The sequence below is a fragment of the Sceloporus occidentalis genome, unplaced genomic scaffold (assembly GCF_023333645.1).
Source record: "Sceloporus occidentalis isolate IW3139 unplaced genomic scaffold, rSceOcc1.0.p SCAF_1, whole genome shotgun sequence".
Taxonomy (NCBI): Eukaryota; Metazoa; Chordata; class Lepidosauria; order Squamata; family Phrynosomatidae; genus Sceloporus; species Sceloporus occidentalis.
The window spans coordinates 308,258,494-308,280,098 of NW_028316981.1; the positions used below are offsets into that span (position 1 = coordinate 308,258,494).

The 21,605-nt window shown below is 41.1% G+C and overlaps 1 protein-coding gene across 1 annotated transcript in view; it reads left to right on the plus strand.

Annotated features, from left to right (window-relative positions):
* The first annotated feature begins 17,624 nt into the window (after window positions 1-17,624).
* LOC149324215 (lipoxygenase homology domain-containing protein 1-like) overlaps window positions 17,625-21,605 on the plus strand; it is a 237,886-nt gene continuing 233,905 nt past the window's right edge. Inside the window, exon 1 of the mRNA XM_089487726.1 lies at window positions 17,625-17,700. Within this exon, the coding sequence (XP_089343852.1) occupies window positions 17,625-17,700 (76 nt within the window). The remainder of the gene's footprint in view (window positions 17,701-21,605) is intronic.

The window sequence follows — 21,605 nt, forward strand, 5'->3', positions numbered from 1 at the left end:
TTATGCTCCTTCATGTTTACCCTCTCTTCACAGGACTTTCTTCTCATTGGTTTCGAAGGCTTGAATTTCTTCTTAGTCTTTCTTTTTTATATATGTACCTGTGTTACTACTTTTTCTGTGACACTGGAAGCCCACGTTTCCCATTGTCTTGAGGGCCCTTTTGTCTGAAGGATGGCAAGGTCGGGTAACTCTATCACTCTGCTCTTATTTCTGGAGTTTGGCTGCAAAGTGACATGATGTGCCAAATCCTTACTTAGATGATATTGTTGATTCGTTTTAAATAACATCTCCAAGGGCTTGAATGCACACAGTGTGGAAATGATAACACTGCATGCACACAAGCAATTTTCATGCTTCACTCACTTATTCTTCAGAGTCCCATAACACAGAGCTAGAAGGATGTCATAAATATTTCTGCATATGGAGGAAGGATGGAAGTGAGGGTGGTTAGGTGCACCATTTATGTCTTTCAAAACTCTTAACCCTGACAAGACAGAACTGTCAGGGATGATGGGAGTTGTAGCTCTTCACCTCTGGCTCGAACTCACCACCTTGTTACGCACCGGCGCTGACCAGTTTTGGCCAGTGGTTAAAGCTTTGCTCTAAAGCAGCAGAGTTACAGAGAATAGGCTGAAGACCCTGACAAACTCTCCAAGCCTTCTCACTCTTGCTTCCACAGAAGTCTTCTCACTTCTTCAGGATCCAGCTGGCTCTTGTATCTTCACTCAAGACACCAGACAACTCTGTAGTCTTATATAAAAGATCTACTTTATTCTACTATATACAGCTCCAAAACTATCCAACACAACTCCAATACAACAATACTCCTCACTACTACTACCCACTGCTACTACCCACAAAATACATTAGGAATCATAGCCATTATTATAGTCCTTGGATCATACCACCCACTCTTGTCAGTTTCCACCCAGTGGGCGTGTACATCCACTCTCATTGGTTCTCTTGTTTCTACCCAGAATTAATGATTTCATCATCTCAGCCTTGACCACTTAACAATTCTCAGGTGTGTTCAATTATCCACTTAGCATTTCTTGTCCTTGGCATTCAGGACTTGTTAATTGTATTGCCATTTACACCTGTGTGGCTCTTAATTTGCTTCTGCTGAGTCACCCTGACTCTCACATACATGTTTTATTTCAATCACTGTATGTCCCATGTTGCTTTTTCCTTAACAATCAAGTCCTCAGTTACTATGAAGGAAAAGGAACAATATTAAACAACAGAGTGTATTTCATAGGTGCACTTAAATGGAGAATCTAGTCAAGAAATCAGAAGAAGACTAAGACCTGGAAGGGCATCTCCGAAAGAATTATATAAGATTGCCAAGTGTAGTGATAAATAATTGAATACCAAGGTCAGGATCACTCATGTAGTCGTGTTTCTCATTTCTATGTATGGTTATGAAAGCCGGACAGAGAAGAAAGCACATTGGCATCACTATGGAGTGTACTCTAGGACAGATCCATTGTTTACATTACAAGAAACACCAGACTCCTGCAAACTCTGGAGAAAACTGTGAGTTTTTAAAAATTGGATTAAGATAACCTCCGTTTGGTGTGAATAGGGCTATATGTCATGTGACCTTATTGTGCCAGATTTGATCGGGGAAGAGGGTGGTTTTTCTTGGCTTGTGTAGCCATCACCTGAGAAAGAGAGAGGTTGGCTAGGAAAGAAAGAGAGAATGAAAACAGAGAAAGAGAAAGTAGAAAAGGGAGAGGGAGAAAACAGGGGAGAGAAAAACCTTTATAAAAATAAATAAGAACTATCTTCCTCCTCCTCCTCCTCCTCCTCCAGCTCAGATGATGCAACTGGCTCAAGAATTTCCTTGCTCATGCCTAAAGATAAATCTAAATTTAGGATTCCCCAGGCCACGTTTGTCTCTCAGGTCTTAACATTTCAGTGCCCTTTCTGCTAGCAGTAATAAATATACAGCAATAATGTAACATGATTTTCTGTGATTGTGCAGTACAAGAATGAGGCTACAATCCTATATGCATTGACTATGGACTCCATGGGGCTTACTTCTGAATCAATTTCACTGGAATGGCACTGGCAGTTGCTGATTATTTCAGGCTTCTAGAAGAATGGGTCATTTGGTCTGCCGTTTTATAGAGAGTTTTTATATTTTTCATCTTCACCCCTCCTGACGGCACCTGATTCTTAAACAAAGCATTGCTCTAAGCAGATGCTGCCCTTGATTTTCTTCTGTCCTGGAGCCTAGGTTAGGATTACAGCAGAACAGAGGTTCTGCAAACCCCGCGGTTCCCTGAGCCACATCCCCTGTCACCCCATGTTTGTTTGATCCGTGCTGCAAAGCTTTCACCAATTTCCCACCATGCCTCCCAGCCAGGGGAAGGGGAACTGGCATACCATGATGATCAGATGGAGACAGGCAGCAGAATTATCAGAACTGCCCTGGGGTCTGGAAAAGATGTGACGGGATGACGACAGCCCACTGTAGAAAGGAAGATGATCAGATCCAGCAAAAGCATCACACACATCAGAAATGGGAGAGTTAGAACTTGTGCTGGCTGGCTGCTTTAAACCTGTTCCCTTTATTCTATTCTTTACTGGGCCTGGTGTTGTCTGACATTATTGTTATTTAGATGATGGGATAAAAGACATGCTTATCAAATTTGCAAATTTGCAGGAGGGGACAGTAGTGAATACTCCAGAGGATGGGATCAGAATTCAAAATGACCTCGACAGATTGGAGAGCTGGACCAAAATGAACTTCAGCAGGGATAAATGTAAGAAAAGAAACAAAATGCACAAATATAGGATGGGTGACACCTGGCCTGAAAGGGATACATATGAAAAAGATGTAGGGGTCTTAGTAGAACACTAGCTGCTGAACAGGAGTCAATTGTGTGATGCAGCCGCCCAAAAAGCCAATGCGGTTCTGGGCTACATAACAGGAACGTAGAATGAGGGAAGTGATAATGTCACTATATTCTGCTTTGGTCAGACTTCACTTGGAATATTGTGTCCAATTCTGGGCACCACAGTTCAAGAAGGATGTTGACAAGCTGGAATCTGTCCAGAGAAGGACATCCAAGATGATCAAAAGTCTGAAAAAAACAAGCCTTATGAGGAATGACTCTGGAGCTTATTGTATTAACAAATAAGCTGGTTCACCTCTTCTGGCTTGAATTCAGGATCCGGGATACCCCTGGATGTTATCATACCTAAATCGCCACTGATCTAGTTGGGATGCCACCGCCTGGATGCATCCCGGGTCGAAGTCTTGCTCAGCCAGCCAAATGAAGTTGGAAGCTCCCCAACTTCGAAAAAGTGTGGGCTGAGTGAGGCTTTGACCTGAGATGCACCCAGGCTAGATCAGTGGTGATTTAGGTATGATAACATTCAGGGGCATCCCAGATCCTGAATTCAAGCCAGAAGAGGTAAGCCAGTTTATTTGTTAATGTGATAAGCTCCTTAGAGAGCTGGTATGTTTAGCTTGGAGAAGAAAAGACTGAGAGGTGACATGATCACTATCTTTAAATATCTGAAGGGACACTATGTAGAAGATGAAGCAAGCTCATTTTCTGCTGCTCCTGAGCCTAGAATATGAAACAATGGACTGAGTTTACAAGAAAAGAAATTCTACCTAAACTTTGGGAAGAATTTCCTGTACTGTAGGAGGTAATTGACACTAAAATGGTCTGCCTCGGAGGCTGGTGAATTCTCAATTTTTAAAGATCTTTAAATAGAGGTCAGAGGGCCATTTTCCAGGACCGCTTTTGTTATGTATTTTTGCACTGACAGAGGGGTTGGTCTGGATGTCGCTTGTGGTTCCTTCCAACTCTAATATATAAGGTTCTATCTGTGCTACAGAGTTATAGCACTTTAATTTTTCTTTAACTGCCATGGATTCATTCTACAACCTCTGGGATTTGTTGTTAGGTGCGGGGCTTGGAATTCTGTGCTACAGAAAGAGGTACTAGAGGAGAGTCTTATGGCTCTTTAGCAGGGAGGTCTAACTACTTCACTAAACTACAACTCTTAGGGATGCCAACAGTTCAGTTACACATACATTTGTTCTTTATTGGTCATTGTGCTATGGACTTACTGTATACAGGTCATGGTTGCATATGTGAAGTTTCACAAGTATGGTCATTTCATCTGGGCCTAAATTGTATTGCTAGTCCTGACAAGAGTAGAACTATTGAAAGAGTTGGATTTAACTGAGGCTGTTGCCACGCTGCATAACTAATGCAGTTTGATACTGCTTTAACTGTCATGGCTATATTCTATGGAATTCTGAGATATGTAGTTTGTTGTGGCACCAGAACTCTGACAGAGAAGGCTAAATATCTCACAAAAGCCACAAATCCCAGAATTCTATAGCATTGAGACATGGCAGTTAAAGCAATGTGAAATTCATGAATTCTGCAGTATAAATGACCAAGACCAGCAAAAGGGCCCAAGCTCGACTCAGGCTTGCATCCTTCCGAGGTCGCTAAAATGAGTACCCAGACTGTTGGGGGCAAATTAGCTTACTTGCTAATTAGCTTACTTGCTGTTCACCGCTATGATCTTTGGAATAGCGGTATATAAATAAAACAAATTATTATTATTATTATTAAATGCAACCCTTGTCTTGATTCATCACTCAATATTACACTGAATCGATCAGTTCTAGGAGAGACTAACCAACAGGATTTTGGCCATGCAGCTTTGTATTCTTGGATTATGTGTGTAACTCTTTGTCATTACCTTCAATGCACTACTTTATTCATTGGGTTTGCATAAACAGATGTAGAATATTCCCACACCACCATTCCCTAGCATTTCAAATATGAAAACTGAGATATGTGTAGCCAAGGAACATCAGAGTGTGTGGTCAAGATTCAAAAGCTGTTACTGAGGAAGAATACACAAGCTAGGAGAGGCTAAAGCCATTTGTGTTTGCCTGAGTTGCTGGGAAGAGCAAGATTGTACCCCTTCTCTTCGGTCCTCCACATTGAGATAATGTACTGTTGCAGTTTGAACTCAGTTTTTGTAGCAACTGAAGTAAGCTGAAAACAAAATGGAAAAGTGGGAGGAGGGGAGAGAAACTGGGACATTTTAAAAGCAGCTGAAAAAGTGGGATGACAGAGGATTAATTGGGACTGTCCCTGTCAAATCAGATCAGTTGTAGGGCATGAAGTGCAGCTACTGTGGAGCTATATGAAAGTAGATTTACACTGCAAAGCATGATTTATGACCTTGACTGCTCTTTGACCATCCAGTAAGTTACTTGCGTCAGAGGAAAGAAAAACAAAATATGAAGCACAAAAAAAGTAGAATCTTTTAAGAAACACGAACACGCGTGCTGTCTATTTAGCCCATCTCCCGTAACAGAAATCTAATGAAGAGTTCCTCTTTTGCAAATATATTCACTCATTAGATAGCCAGCTGGGAAATGAAGAAGAGGTCATTTAATTGCTTGGAGGCTGGTGCTGAGATTGCAACAAGAGGCCAGAGGCCTCTTTCATTTCTTATAAGAGAACATTGAAGAAGTCAAGCGTGAATATCAAGGCTCTGCTGGGGAAACTAGATACACAAAGATAAGCAGTAAACAACTTCCTCCCCATTATATTTATTAATGATATCCGCTACCCTGCAAATAAAGGAATGCTCTCTGGACTTATGGAGAATGGGTGGCAGCATTTCAGTCATGCAAAAGAATTCCCTGCTCCATACACTATATTGTTGTTGTAGATGTTCTCTTATCTTGCAAAGAGACCATTTCCCCTGCCACAATAATTTTTTTTAAAGAGCAAAAGATAGTGGCTTGGGAGAAACATTGTTTCCCCATGAGATATCTCCATGCATTCTCTAATGCTACTTCTGTCACTGGTCTTTGCAAAGACTTTGCAAGGTTTTGCAATGGCACAGTAACCTACAGAATCTGTTGAGTTTAGCAGAAATAGAAGGTGGTTGAGTTTGTGATTTAGGTTTACCAGGGGTCCTTCATTATAAGGGATGTCCTTTATACTGAGATCTGGAAAGTTAATTTTTCCCTTATAAGACTAGCCATTGTCCCCTATTATAAGAGAGATCCCTTATTTGAAGTCTGGAAAGCTTGTCCTTTATAGAGCTAGCAGGTCTTGTTTAATAAAGAAATGTCCCTCATTTGAGGTCTAGACAGTTTTTCCCCCTATAGACTGAACAAGATACCAAGAAATCTCATAGTTAGGGGTGTGAGACCTTCATAAGCACTGAAATGTGTGCATCATGTAATATCTGAATGTGGATAATGCATGGAAGCAGTGCCCTGCTGCACCCTGATTGCTAACAAAACAGACCTCCATCACTCAGAGTGGCTGCTGGCTGTTAAAGTAGGTATTTGGGGAGCGGAGGGTGGGGTGGAGGTCAGGCCAGGACATTTAATTACAAATTTGTATCTAAGAAGATAATCGCACACGCTTCCCTCCTGATGCTGTTGTGGCTTTTTAAACACCCCAAACAGCAACAATTCTTTTTACATTACCACACAATTACAAATTGATAACAGATTGCCTCTGAATCTTATTGCACTACCATCCTGTTTACTTGTTAGCTATCTGAGCTTAATCAGTGAAGTAGTCTTACCTTTAGCAGTGGGGTGTGTGCAGTGTAAACCCTTTAAATCCTGTTTTATTGCCCCAGATGAAATGGTTGCCTCTTCAGCACTAAGAAGTCTTGCTTTCAATGGGAATGGTGTGTGTGTGTGTGTCCATGCAGTGAAAGCCCTTTAAATCCCCTTTCTTCTGCCCAAGAAAGAATGGAGACGAGTGTAGTGAATCTTGTTTAAATCCCTTTCTCTCTGAATTACTCCAGAATGACCTATTGCACATATGTCTACAGCACTATATAAATAAAGTATAATAATAATAATAATAATAATAATAATAAAATACTTCGATAATGGGCTAACTGTGGCATTGACAGCTATTCACAGGATTTCCCCATTCATTGAAAGCAGCAGCAGAAAGCTACTACCTAGCCACAATGTGGTGTGATAAGTTCCGCCAATTACAGTGTCAATCCCACTTCTATCTCACATTTGAAGAACGGTGCAATAATCTCCTAAATCAGTAGTGTAGGATACTGGCAACCTTATTTAAAGTCCTAGGAAGCTCCTTGTCAAGAGCCAGCGTAGTGTAGTGGTTTGAGTGTTGGATTATGATTTTGGAGAGGAGGTTCCAAATCCCAGTTTGGCTATGAAACACTACTGGGTGACCTTGGGCAAGTCATACTCTCTCAGCCTCAGAGGAGGGCAATGGCAAACATGCCATGAAGAAACATGCCACGAAAACCCTATGACAGGTTCATCTTAGGGTTGTCATAAATTGGAAACAACTTGAAGGCACACAACACACAAACAAGCTCTTTGCAACCGTTTCTTAACAGATATTTTCCAGAAGAGTTGGCAAGAAAGTATGGCGGGCAAATAGTCCAAAGAAAAACAGGACTACTCAATAAACTTTCAGTTTAGCTGAAGAAGTCTTGAGCTGAGGACTTCCATACGCCTGATCCATTCCTTCTCTTTGTGTTGTAACATTGCCCTCTTCTGGACACAACTCGGATGGGAATAGCAGCCATGATACTCAAAGTGGTTCCCCACAGACCAGTGCTAGTCCATGGTGAGTTTGCAGGAAAACAGAGACAGTTGTAGTCAATGCTGTAGTAACCAACAACACTATAGTCAATGTGTTGCATCTAAGGAAGTAGACCTAAGCCTAGGAAACCTTGTGTTACAACATATCTTGCACAGTTAGTCTCAAAGGTGCTACAAGATCCCTTTGCATGACTGTGGTCAATGGACACAATATAGTACCAGTCCTTAGCCCACTTGGGGGGAAAATTCTTCCAGTCCCACATATTGGATAGCTTAAGAAGCACTACTCAATAGCATTTCCAGTGGGAAACCACTGGGGAAAAAATCTTTCCTGAGAGATCCCAGTCTGCAATATCTGCAATAGTAAGATGCTGTTTTTTGTTTTAGTTTTGGCAGTCATTAAAAAAGGAGGATTCAGGACCTCAGACTAACGACTCGCTGTATTACCTAGTCAATCTCTAGAATCTAATCTGCACTACAGTTTGATGCCGCTTTAACTGCCCTGGCCTAATGCCATGGAATTCTGGGAATTGTAGTTTTGTGAGGCATTTAGCCTTCTCTGTCAGGGAGCTCTGGTGTCACCACAAACTACAATTCCCAGGATTCCCCAGCACTGAGCCATGACAGCTGAAGTGGTGTCAAACTGGATCATTTCTGCAGTGTGGATGCAATCTCAGAGAACTCCAATGCCACAACAAATTAGAAATTTCAGGATTCCATAGGATGGAGTCATGGCAGTTAAAGTGGTATTAAACTGCATTATTTCTGCAAATCCTTCCTTTTCTCTGTTCTGTATGAAACATGTTACCAATTGGAATGTTTTTCCCCAGCAGGGGGCACTCTGTCTCCAGACTTGACAATGAACAAATTTCAAGCAGTTGGCCACCTGGTCAGAAGATGAGTGACTTATCTTTTTCTCCCTTTGCTGCTTCTTTTCCAGTTTAGTGGCATTATATCCTGCTGCTTTGTTATACCATACTCCACAACTTTCCTGATTTGGCTGGACAGTTCAGATTAATTCTCTGTCATCCCACTATTTCAGCTTCTCAGTTTTTCCCCTCCTCCTTTCCACCTTTGTCCTCAGCTTACTTCAGTTGCTGCAAACTGAGTTCAAAGTGCAAAAGTAGTTTGGACTCCATTAATTCAATGGGGAGGGTATGGAATTTTGCCCTTCCCAATAGGCTCAGGCAAAAACAAAGTGCAGCAGCCTCTCCTATCTTGTGTTTTTTTTTTATCATTTAATAACTTCTGCCATCTTTGCTATACTCTGATGTTGCTTGGCCAAAGGACAAAGGGAAGAGACAAATGAAACTGGGACATTTTAAAAGCAGCTGAGAAAGTGGGATAACAGAGAATTAACTGGAGCTATTCCTATTGAATGTGGACAGTGGTAGGGTACCACTATGCTATATCCTTATTTTGTGAACGGTTACTAATTCTCGTGCCATTCCAGTGCCAAGTAAAAGCATGACTTTTAATTAAAGCCTTTGGGACCTAATTGATTTCATCCAAATCTGCATGTGTGCCATGGTTTTGACTTGTTTTGAACTATATTAATTGGTTTCTAGTGTCCTGCTGTATAATGCCAATAAGATTTTAGTCCATTTAGATGGCTTCTTACTATTTTATTGTTTTTTAAATTAGTTAAAGTGTTTTTATTGTACAATGCCCTGAGATCACATAATGCAAGGTGGGATTAAAAAAATAATTTCAATAAATAAATAAATATCCGGGGGGGGGGGGGGGGATATTGTGCTAAGCTCTGAGTTTTAACACATCTTTTAAACCCAAAGAACTATATTCTGACTTGCTTTATGGTTTTCTGATTGTATATTTGGGTGATCCTTGGGAGCAGAGTTTGGCTTAAGATGCCTTTAGAAAAGCCAGAACATAACAGGATTATGAACCCTGTCCACAGTTTTAACTAATGATTCTTGCCATTGACTTGGTTGCTTTCCCAGTCATTCTTTATGCATCAATGATCTCTTGTTGTGCAGCTTTCTCTGTTTGCTATTCAAAGAATGAATAAAAGGTACTCCAGTGTTCTTCGGTGTATTACTTTGAATTTAATTAAGGCCAGCATAGAGACAATGGACTTGATAAAAAGCTGTGATCTATGATTACATAGACCTATTCTGGCGGGCAGGCTGGGGTTAAAATCTGCATTCCATAAATTGATTTTTCATCTACCTATTTGCTCTTGATGAAATTTGCAGTTGCTAAACTGCAAGTGCACAAATGGTTAAAGGGTGTTGAAATTAAAAGCAATTAACATAGTGCATTTTCCTGGCACCTGGGAAGGCACTGGAGAAGCCAAACCCTCCAGCATTTCACAGATGAAAACTAAGAATTTTATCAAACCTGTTTTTTTCTCTGTCACAGGTATGGAAAGAGGACACTCGTGTGAGTGTACGACCTGCAAAAAACGCATTTTATCGCACACGAAAACGTCCTCCAAAAGGCCCTGTTCCATCCCTTGGCGCCCAGCCATCCCCGTACAGTGCTGAGGCACGTGAAATCTCCTGGTCAGAAGTCTTCAAACCGAGCAAAATGACACCCGTCAGCACTGGACGGGGATGGCTGGGCACCAGGGGACAGAACAGGGCCTTTTGGAGGACGTTTCCATGTGCGATAAAATGAGTTTTTTGCAGGTTGTGCACACACATGAGTGTCCTCTTTCTGTACCTATGATGGAGAAAAAAACAGGTGCAATAAAGTCCTAAGACACATGTAGTCAAGAAGGTAGAAGTTATCAGTGAGGAAGAACAGATGAACTAGGAGAGGCTGCAGCAGTCTTCTTTTGCCTGAGTCTACAGGGAAGGGAAAGATTCGGCCCCCTCCTGTCTTCTCCCCTCACTGACTTAATTGAGTACAAACTATTTCTCTCCTTTGAACTCAGTTTGCAACAATTGAAGCAAGCCAGGGGAAAGGGGGAGGGAGGATGGAAGAGAAACTGGGACATTTTAAAAGCATCTGAAAAGTGGGATGAGAGAGGATTAATCCAGACTATAATTACCAGATTGGGACAGTTGAAGATTATGGGAGACTACAGGGTACATTGGACTCTTGAGATCCTCTGAGGTCCAAGACAGATCTCCTATCTTGTACGATGGTGGTTCCCAAACTCTGGTCTTCCAGATCTTTTAGGTTTTAGCTCCCAGAATCCCTAACTACTGGCCAAAATGACTGAGGCTTCTGGGAGCTGAAGCCCCAAACACCTATTTTCTGCCCTGGAGGACCAGAGTTTGGGAATTACTGTAGGAGGAGATTTGCGTCTGGATCTCCTTGTCCTCCCCTTGTAGAAAGATAAGTACACCATACATCTCAGATAGGGCTGCCATAATTGTCCACTTTTACCAGGGACAAAATGTAGGACAAATTCAAGACCAAACTGTAGGGCAACTGCAGGACAAAACTCAGCTCAAAATGTAGGACATTTAAGGTTCACCATTTTTCTTTAATGTCCTACATTTTGGGCTGAGTTTTGTCCTGCAGTTGTCCTACAGTTTGGTCTTGAATTTGTTCCACATTTTGTCCCTGGTAAAAGTGGACAATTATGGCAACCCTAATCTCAGATGATGGCGCTCAGATTTTGGAGAAAATGAGAAAGAGGGGGGGTTGGAGATGGAGATGGATGGAGCAGGAGAAGTTTTGGAGATACACGATTCAAAGTGCACCAGTGCTTTAAAATGCCTCCAATACAGGAGATGATGCAGACCAGTCCTACTGGTGCTCTAATGGGTCTCCCTTTATTACTTTGTAATCAGAGAGAAACAGAAGAAGATTCATACTTTCCAACTGTCTCAGGTCCAAAACACACTGCAGAAATAATCCAGTTTGAGACTGCTTTAACTGCCCTGGCTCAATAGTAGGGAATTCTGGGAACTGTAGTTTTGTGAGACATTTAGTCTTCTCTGTTAGAGATGTCTGTTGTCACAATAAACTAGAAATCCTAGAATTCCCTAGCTTTGGCAGTTTACAGACCGCCCCTTTGGGGCGGCCTGTACCCACCCTTTTCCCCGACGGATTGGGGCCTCAGCTGCCACAGCGACAGCCCTGAGGCCCTGATCCACCACTTTTCCAGGCTGCGGGAAGCAGCCAAAGGCCGCTTCCCACGGCCTGGAAAGGGGTGTCCTTGGGGCTTCAAGTCCCAAAGACACCCCGACAGCAGCGGGGGAAAAAGAGAAAGGGGCCGCTTGGCCCCTTTCTCTTTTGTGTTGCTGGCACAGCCATGTAAAGGCTGCGTCAGCGACAGAAATGAAGGAAGGAGCTCCATTTCGGAGCTCCTTCCACGGCACCAGGATGTCACGTCCTCACTGCTCCGTTTGGAGGCGGTGCGGTCATGACGTCCTAATGGTGGCGCCCATGTAGAATGGGTGCCGCCATTTTGTACGTACTGTGTACGTACTACGGTTGGGGGGTGTCTGAAAGAGATGCCCCTGGGCAACCCTAGTACATACTGAGTACGTACTAGGATGCCCTTCTGGAAAGGGCCTTTGAGCCAAGTCAGTTAAAGCGGTCTCAGACTGGATTATTTCTGCAGTGTGTTTCAGTTAGGCAAGGACAGCCCTAATTAATCCTCTGTTTTTCCACTTTTGCAGCTGCTTTTAAAATATACTATTTTCTCCCCTCCCCTTTTTTCCCCTCCTTTATCATCAGCTCACTTCAGATGCTGCAAAGTGAATTCAAAGAGTAGTTTGTAGTCCATTAACTCAGCAGTGGGGAGATGACAGGAGGTGGAAGAATCTTGCTCTTCCCTGTAGACTCAAGCAAAAACAACCTGCTGCAGCCTCTCCTAACTTTTGTCTCCTTCCTGATTAACAACTTTTCCACCTTGACTACAATGTGATGTTGCTTGCCCACATGTCTCCCTCTTTTCATCTGCGAAATGTGGGAGGATATGGGCAGTGGCATCACTAGGGTTGTCGTCTCCAAGTGTGGTAACTCATGGTGTCTCCCCCCACATTGACTTCTTCCCATACCACACTGTACAGAATCCTTTGTAATGTTTTTTGTACTAATGTTACTCATAAATCGTAATTCCCATATATCACTGAATGCAATGGCAATAGTTCTGACATAAACAACCAGCAAAATTAAAATTACACAATTAAATTACAATTACCATGCATTTTAATCACAATATCATATGTACAGCCTACATTTACATAGTTCCATGCAGTTAAAATGAAAATTTCTTAAAATGTGATGTTTTTAAAGAAAATTTAAGAAGCATAATAAAAAAATAATTAAAATTTAATTTTTAAAACCTGGGGCCACTCCTTTCTCCTCCCAATGAGCCTCTACCCACTCACAGCATTTCAGCATTTTAAAGGGATGCAAATGCCACAGTGCATTTCTGCCAAAAGGCAGATGTTTGGGGAGCAGTGGTGTCACCCCCTTCTTAGGACGTCACCTGGTGTGGCCTGAACCCCCCTAGTGATGTCCCTGGTAAAGGAATAGATGGTACAAAAGCATCTCTGGGAAAGGATGCACTTTCTATTTCCCTGCACAGGAGCTCTTGCAAGGACAGTATTCACCTATAAGCCATGTTGCAACTACATTATTGACTAGGGACAGTTATAAGGATGGTGTTACTCTTTTTATTACAACAGCTTCACTGACTAGCTCCATTTTCATGTAATCGTGAAATTTACAAAATCACAGGAGAGTGTTTGTATATTATTTTACTTTATTTTATTGTGTGTCACTTGAAATTTATTGTTGAATTATGTATTATGCTTTGTACTTTTTAAAATCTTGCTGGTCATTGACCAAAATATATATACATACTCTCTCTGACTATGTCCTTTGTTTCTGCACTCAGATCAAAGTGCTGTTTAAGATGAGCTATAAAGCTCTGTATGACTTAGGTGCAAGCTATTTGCAGAAGCATATTCTTCCATACAACTCTGCCCCACGTTTGAGGGCTTCTGGGAAAACCCTTCTCTTGGTCCTGCCATATTGAAAGGTTTATGTGGCAGGGATAAAAGAGAAAACTTTTTTTTTTTTTGAAAAAGAAGAAGAGTTAAGAGACACAAGCTTCACATGAGAGCATAAAAATGAAATTAAATTACTTCAAAAGCAAGTGGATTCAGTGTTTACTATGGAAATAGAGATTTAAAAAAAAGAAAAGAATTGGCAACAGAAATATCTTGGGCATGCAAATAAACCTGGGAAATGGTTGGCACATAAAAAAAGAAAAAAAGAGAGAAGAAACTGATTTTGGAGATTAAAAGAGGAGACAAAATTCATACGGATCATGAATCAATTAAAAAAAGAATCCTTTTCACAGTGATTATGCAAATTTGTTTAATGAAACAGCTGTCACAAGAAACAAATCAGAAAAAAATGAGAAAATATCTGGATAAATAAGACATACCCAAATTATCAGAAGAACAGGGGGAAAAAATTCTTCCCTATCACTATGGCAGAGATATCTGGTGCAGTTCATAAATGTAAATCAGGGAAAGCTCCAGGACCTGTTGCTGATACAAAAAAAATTAAATGTCATGCTGAAAGGAGAAAGGCCAGACTCTTGGAGCAATGCAAACATAGTTATTATCCCTAAAGACAGGAAAGACCCAAAGGATCTGCATAATTATAGGCTGGTTTCATTATTGAATCTTTAAAGAGAGGGCCTTTTGGGTGAATTGGACAAATCACACTCTCTCAACCTCAGAAGAACACAAATCTTGCTAAATATAAATCCTGAATAAATCTTATTCAGAAAGCTCCATGATAGGTTTGCTTTAGGGTTGCCATAAGTTGGTAATGACTTGAAGGCACACAATAACAACAAGGCAGCAGCAGATATTTATTTCAATTATTAATTACCTTTTGCAGATAGAGTGCTATGACTAATTGGTAGCAACTTTATCCAAGGTCATGCAGTGAACACAAGGCTGAATGTGAGGTTAAGATCCTGAGTGGCTAGTGTCCCCCCCCCCCCCCCCCCCCGGTCACAGTTAAGTCTTTGAATGTTTTTAAATGTTGCTCATCTCCAGGAAAAATACCACACAATTACTATATATAAATACTAGCATGTCTTAAGGAAAGCTTAGTGAACATCCTCTTCTCTGGCAGCCACTTGGTGGAAGGATTCTTTTTTTAGTGAACATTTACAATAATCTTGTATGCTATTCAGTTGAGCTAGCATGGCATAGTGGTTTGAGTGTTGGACTGCTACTCTGGAGACGAGGGTTCAATTTCCTGCTCGGCCATTAAACCCATAGGATGACCTTGGGCAAGTCATATACTCTCAGCCCCAGGGGAAGGCAATGGCAAACCTCCTCTGAACAATTCATGCCACGAAAACCCCATGATAAGGTCACCTTAGAGTCACCAATGGGTCATTCACACTTTTTTTTTGAACGAAGAGATTTGTATCTCTGTGCTGATCAAGAACCAATTCAGAAACAATTTGGTGTTCTCATTACGTTTACCACAATCAAATATCTCCATGCCATTTTAACCCTTTTGTTCTTCACCTTTGCTACTGTATCGTTTTAAAATAGAGGTGCCTCCATTTCTGGGAACGATGCAGCTCAATCCAAATTCACTCGGTAGCGTGGTCACACTACCGAAGATGTGGATCACTGCCCCTCTTTTAAAAAGAACCGCTAAGGGGTCCGGAGCCAAATGTACTAGTTTACGTTGGCTTTTCAGCCAGCCCCCTGTAAACTGTATTGATTGTGGTTGGGGAGAGTGTGAACATAATGGAAATAAACTGGTTCCAAACCAGTTTATTTTCGTAGTCTGAATGGCTCCTGTAAATCAGTAACAACTTGAAGGCACACCACAATGACAAAAGTTACTCTATCCTTCTTTCCCATCTGAGATGATACAATCCAGGAATGCTTTTTTTTTTTATGTCATAGCAGGATTGGGAACATGAGGATCACAGAATGTTGATGGACTTCAGTCCTCATCAGCATCAGGGATGATGGGAATTGTAGTCTCCACATCTGGAAAGCTGCAGATTCCTCAGACTGATGTAACTCCTGCTTGTGTATAAGGGAGGTGTTTTAAAGTTATTCTTTGAGCCTTTGGGAAAGGACAAGCAAGATAAAACATCAGGACTAGTGTTGTCAGGTTTTCAAAACAGCAATAAAATTAAGTTGAAATTTTTGACCTGCAGGGTTGATAGACAGGAAGTAGCTATAAACAACCTAAATAACAGGTTAAAGTGTTGTCCACATTCATAATTTATACAATGTACACATTTTTATCTTTATAAATGGTCTGCACCAAAAAATATGGGATTTGGAAGATCTTTTTTTAGTCTATATAAAAGGAAAAACTTTTCAGCTCTCAAAGAGGAGACATCCCTCATAATAAGGGACATCTGCCAGGCCTGAAAGGGACAAGAATAAGAGACATTGCTTATAGGAAGAACCCCTGGCAACTCTAACTGGGACACATGAACCTTCAGGGAGGAAAATATTTCCCGACTCACACTAGACAATTATAGTGCTATGAGTCCGCTTTAACTACCATGGTTCCATGTGGTGGAACCCTGGGAGTTGCAGTTTAGGGACAGATATTTAGATTTCTAGGGAAGAGAGAAGTGCTTCTCCAGACTACAAATCCCAGAATTCCATAGAGTGCAGCCATGGCAGTTAAAGTGGAATCATATTGCTATACATTTGTTGTGCGAAAGGGCTCTAAGGCCTCTTAAAAAACTATATAGGGGCACTTAGTATGGGAGGAGTCCCCAGTGGCCCATAGTCTGAATCAGAGAGGTGCCTCATATACCATGATAGGAAATGGGATCCGCTGGTACTTGGACCACAGGCTGCTGATGGGATTGCAAGAGGGAACTCAAAACTTTCTTCTTCTTCTGACTTCGGGAGTCTCTCTGTGACAAAGTTTGAGGTTCTTTGCTGTAAAGCAATCCTGAAGGCCATGAATAATGGAGAGGCAACTGCAGACCAGCCAGATAAGGTAGCTGGACAGGTCTCTCTCTTTTCATCTCACTGTCTGTCTTGTGGTCACCTGATCGAAGGAACAGCAGGTAGGTTTTCCCCTATCTGAGCTTTCGGAAGCCATAGATTGTACTCTGAGAAAAAAGCAGCATAAGGTTTGCCCACTGCTGAAGTCTACCTCTGTGCAAAGGCCAAGATAGCATTTCATGAAGTTCTCCCACCTGACCTACATTCTGAAAGGATCCTTGCTTCCATTGGCCAGGTGTGACACAGTAGCCTCTTTGCATGATTTAATCTAGGCAGAGCAAAGCTCTTTGGAATAAAAAATGTGTAGAAGAAGAAGGAAGGGCTCTGCTCAAGTCAATGAATAAGTAATGGGCCCGAAAAAGAAGACAGCTCTATGGAAAGGGAAAACGGAAGATGTGAAAGGAAAAGAGGTTTTCACCAAATCAAGGGGAGGCAGGAGGAATCGTATTAAAGGAAGAAGGCAGACAAGGATACTTTTGATTAATGGGATTTTTTATCAAAGGAGGAAAGACAAGCTACAACATAGCCATCAAAGAAGAGACAGACACAGATGTGGAGAAATTAGAAGTAAGCAAGAATATTCAGAAAGCAGAAGGGAAGGAAGGAAACTAAGAAGCATCAGATAGAGGATCTGCTGCAGTCAAAAGAACTCAGAAGAAAAAATTGCTGAGAAGAACTGAATAATAGCATGAAAGAGAGGAGGAAGAGTAGATGAGAAGTGGAGGAAGAGGATGAGTAGATCATCATCAGAGGAAGAAGATGATGAGGAAATAGAGGAAGAGGAGGAGGAGGAAGAGGAAGAGGAAGAGGAGGAAGAAGAAGTGTATGAAAAGAAGAAATTGAAGAAGAGGGCTTCATCAGATGAAGAAGGTGGGAGCAGTGAAGAGAGAAATAAGAAGAAGAAGAAAAAGAAGAAAGAGTGGAGTGAGAGTGATGAAGAAGATGATGACTATGAGCGAAAGAAGAAGAAGAAGAAGAAAAAGAAGAAAAAGAAAAAAGGTAAGAAGTCCAAGAGCAAAGACAAGAAGAAAAAGAGAAAGGATGACGAGAATTTCGCAGAGATGTATGAACAGGAACTTCGGGCTTACCAGTCAGAATCTTCCCCTGAAACTGAAGACGAGTACAACAAGAAAAAAGGTGAGTGTGGAGGGCTGAGTAAGTTATCTTTCTGAACTACTGTTCAAAACAGTTCTAATAATGTCTTATTTCGAAAGCAACAGTTAGAAGTGGTGTGGTAACTGGACTGAATGTGAGATGGAGACCACTCTTCACATCATGACTCAGCCATGGAATTCACTGGGTTGCTTGATCTCAGAGGATTGTTGTGAGGACAGACTGGAGTGTGTGTGTGTGTGTGTGAGAGAGAGAGAGAGAGAGAGAGAGAGAAGGACAGAGAAGATGTTCTTTTAATTCTTTTAAGAATCTAACTATTAAAATAATAGCTGCAAAAAAGATGGGATAAAAACTTATGTTTTTTAAGAGAAGGCTGTTGTATTGTTTTAAAGTGCACTGTTTTAAACATTTTTATCTTTTTAACTGTATTTTCTTCTTTTAATGAGTAATCCATTTTAATATTGTAATAACTGAATTCTATTTTGATGCATCACTTTTGTATATTTTTAATTGTACTGTTCTTTAAAACTGTAAGCTGCTTGGCAAAAGCGGAAGAAAAATAATAACAACAGCTGAGGACTATGAGAGTAAAATTGAAGTACAGCTTCATAGATCTTGGAAAAGGCATTTATTTGGTCTATATCTTTTAAATCTCTTGGCCATCAGCCATGTTGCCTAAGGGATTAGGAGAATTGTATATCGTGTGTATGTGTGTGTGTTCTTTACTTTTGAAATGAGCTTTGATAGGGAGCAAGATGGGAGCATGGTGGAACTTTGTAATAGAGTTCTGTTCTAGAATAGCTACTAGAGTTCTTTTAAGTCTTAAAACCAGTGTCTAAAATTTAAGAGATAACTAGGGGTGGTACAGTTGAAAGAGCAATGGTCTGCTGAAATAACTGGGAGGAAAGAGAATAAATATGGGGTAGGTAGGGACATGTGCAGCCCTTGTTGTTACCCTCCAACTGTCCTGATGTGCAGCAACAGTCCTGCTTAATCCTCTGTCATCCCAGTTTTTCAGCTGTCTTTAAAATGTCCCAATTTCACTCTCTAACTGCCACGTTCCCTTTTTGCCAACAGCTTACTTCAATTGCTGCAAACAGTTCAAAGTACAAAAATAGTTTGCACTCAGTTAACTGGGAGGAGAGGACAAAAACTTGTCCTACCCAGTAGGCTCAGGCAAAAGCAAACTGCTGAATCCTAGCTTATGTGTTCTTCCTCTTTAATATCATTTATTATCACAACTTCACACTGACGTTTCTTGGTCACATGTGTTCCAGTTTTCATCTGTGAAATACTGCAGGGCCTGTTACTATTTATATTCTGCCATTGGTGTGCTCAGTGTTTTACAGAGAACAAATGGTCAGGTCACTGCCCCAAGCAGTTTACAAGTAGGTTAACAATGAATGACTGGGTGTATGAAGATGTCTGTGCAATGCATAAATGGCCCACACAGGATGAAGGTCCAAAGTTCATTGGGTATCTCTTGCACTGACACAATTTGCAATCCACTTGTGTATATAACATGTGAGAACACCTGCTAAAAAGAGGATAGTAGCTGAAAATATAACTCAGATTTGCAGGGCTGTGTGGCATGATCAGCACTTGGAAAAGTTACTTGGTTGGACAACAATTTCTCTAACAGTCACCATGGCACCCAGGATGATTGGGTACTTGTAGTCTGAAAAAGTAACCTTTCCAAGCTCTCCATCAATGCAGACAGTAGAATACTAGTGGACAATCAGATGTTTCTAATTTATAATGTCCACCTGTGCCAATCGACATAGCCAATGGATAAAAGATGATAGACAATGCAGCCGAACAACATATGGCAGGTCATAAATTGCTCACACTTGATCTGGACTGACTCCTTCAGACCATGCTAAGTCTAAGGAAACTATTGCATGGGCTTCCGCTAGGTCTCAGAACAGACTGAAAATTTGAGAATTTTTTTTGCAGATCACGTGTTATCGTGCACCTCTGTCTTCAGACCGGAGACATCTGTCCTAATACCATCTTCGTTCTTTGCAAAGGACAAGATTAGGTCAGATTGGGGATGGATCTGGCTAAGATTGGGCTGTGATACCTCCGGCCTGAGAACTGAGGTGTGTGATAACACGTGATCAGCTTACTGCTAAGCATAACCCCACCTCAAATAATAGCAATGGAAGATTTACATAAATTCAACCTAGATAGCGAGTGAATCAAAATAGTCAAAGAATTCCCATAACTTGCATCAAACATTGATCAGAATGGAGAATGAGGCCTCCCAGCTCATAAGAAAGAGCCTTAAGGGCCATCTAGTTAAATCCTTGCATGCAGAAATGCATACCTAAAGCACTCTCATGAGTCCATCTCACTATCAAAGAGTTCTTAACTCTGTAGGTACTGCTTTGGTAAAACATGGCAAATGTAATCCAAATTTTTAACAAAAATATTTCACACCTTAAGTTTACCACACCTTAACAATGCATCAGGATGTTGCTGGGGAATTCTACTGGTATTTCACTTGCTAACCTTAGGGGGGAACTGGTCCAAGCTCAGGCATGAAAAAGGATTGCAAAAGAGAGGAATATATATAGGATATATAGGATATAACTATATGAAGGACCAACTTGCTCTCCAGGCACGGGCAGAAAGTGCAAGCTACAGAACCAAGTTAATTCAGCCAGACTAGGAAAATAAATTCAAGACCTGATGCCCTTGACTGGTACATTTCCCCTAATCTTACTCTTACATCAGATGGGATTTGTAGCCCTGCTGATTAGAAGCCCCTCATGATCTACCAGGACAGAGCCAGATAGAAAGGCAGGCAGACAGACAGGCTGAAGCCTCATTGCTTCTTTTAGGTCTTCAGAACAATCTCGAAGGTTCGCATTGCTCCCCAACTGCCCATCACATTGGACAGTTGCCATCTCATGTTGTGTGCCTTCAAGTTGCTTCTAACCTGTAATGTAAAACCTCATTAAAATGTAATTGTACCTCCTCCCACATTTAAGCCCTTGTTATCTGGGGAGAAGGCTAGGATAAATGGAGGGATTCTCATTTATCACACCTATTCACCAAAATCAAAAGGTGCCCAGTCCACATATCCACAGAGTCTCTATCCATGGATTCAACTATCCATGGCTTGAAAATATTTTTTTTAAAAAAATTCCCAAAAGCAATTTTTGATTTTGTCATTTTATACAAGACACACCTTTTTGCTATGCCATTGTATTTAATGGCTCTTGAGCATCCACAGATTTTGGTCTCCACAGAGGGTCCTTGAACCTAACCACAGTGGATACCAAAGGCCCACTATAATCTATACTTTCCCAGGTTTGGTCCTCTTGGCTTCTTGGGTGTTAAGATTTAATGGTGTTTTCTATTCTTGTCAATTCAAAAATGGAAATAGCTCTGGACTATGGAAGTCACCATCCTGCCCGTGGGGTGCAGTTTTGTTCAACTTCATTGGGTCTGTCAAGACACATCATGCAACTTATTCCTTGAACACGAAGCTTTAAAGCCTCTAATTTGTATTCTAGTGACTTAAAATGCCCAAAGACATTCAGTGACAATGTTCTGTTCCCTTTTTGGAACATCACAGGCAGTGAGAATATTTGGAAGAGAATATATTCATATCACTTTTAAAACAGGCTGTAATTTGATAACAAGGGAAGTAAAGGTGAGTGCTAATTCACACATTCTGTTTGAGTAGATCTAATAAGTAAAGTATGGTTTTAATTGGATTACCTTCTATTTTGTTTCTAAAATTTTCTGGAAATGGCCATTTGCTTTGAATTGAGCAGATTGGTCAGTCATTGGGTATTAGATGACTGAAGGTATGCAGCATACTGTGTGAAACTAACTTGCACACGGTGATTTAAAAGATCCTTATGGAGATGGCAAGAAATGTGTCAATACACATATTGCTCAGTTGCTACATAAAA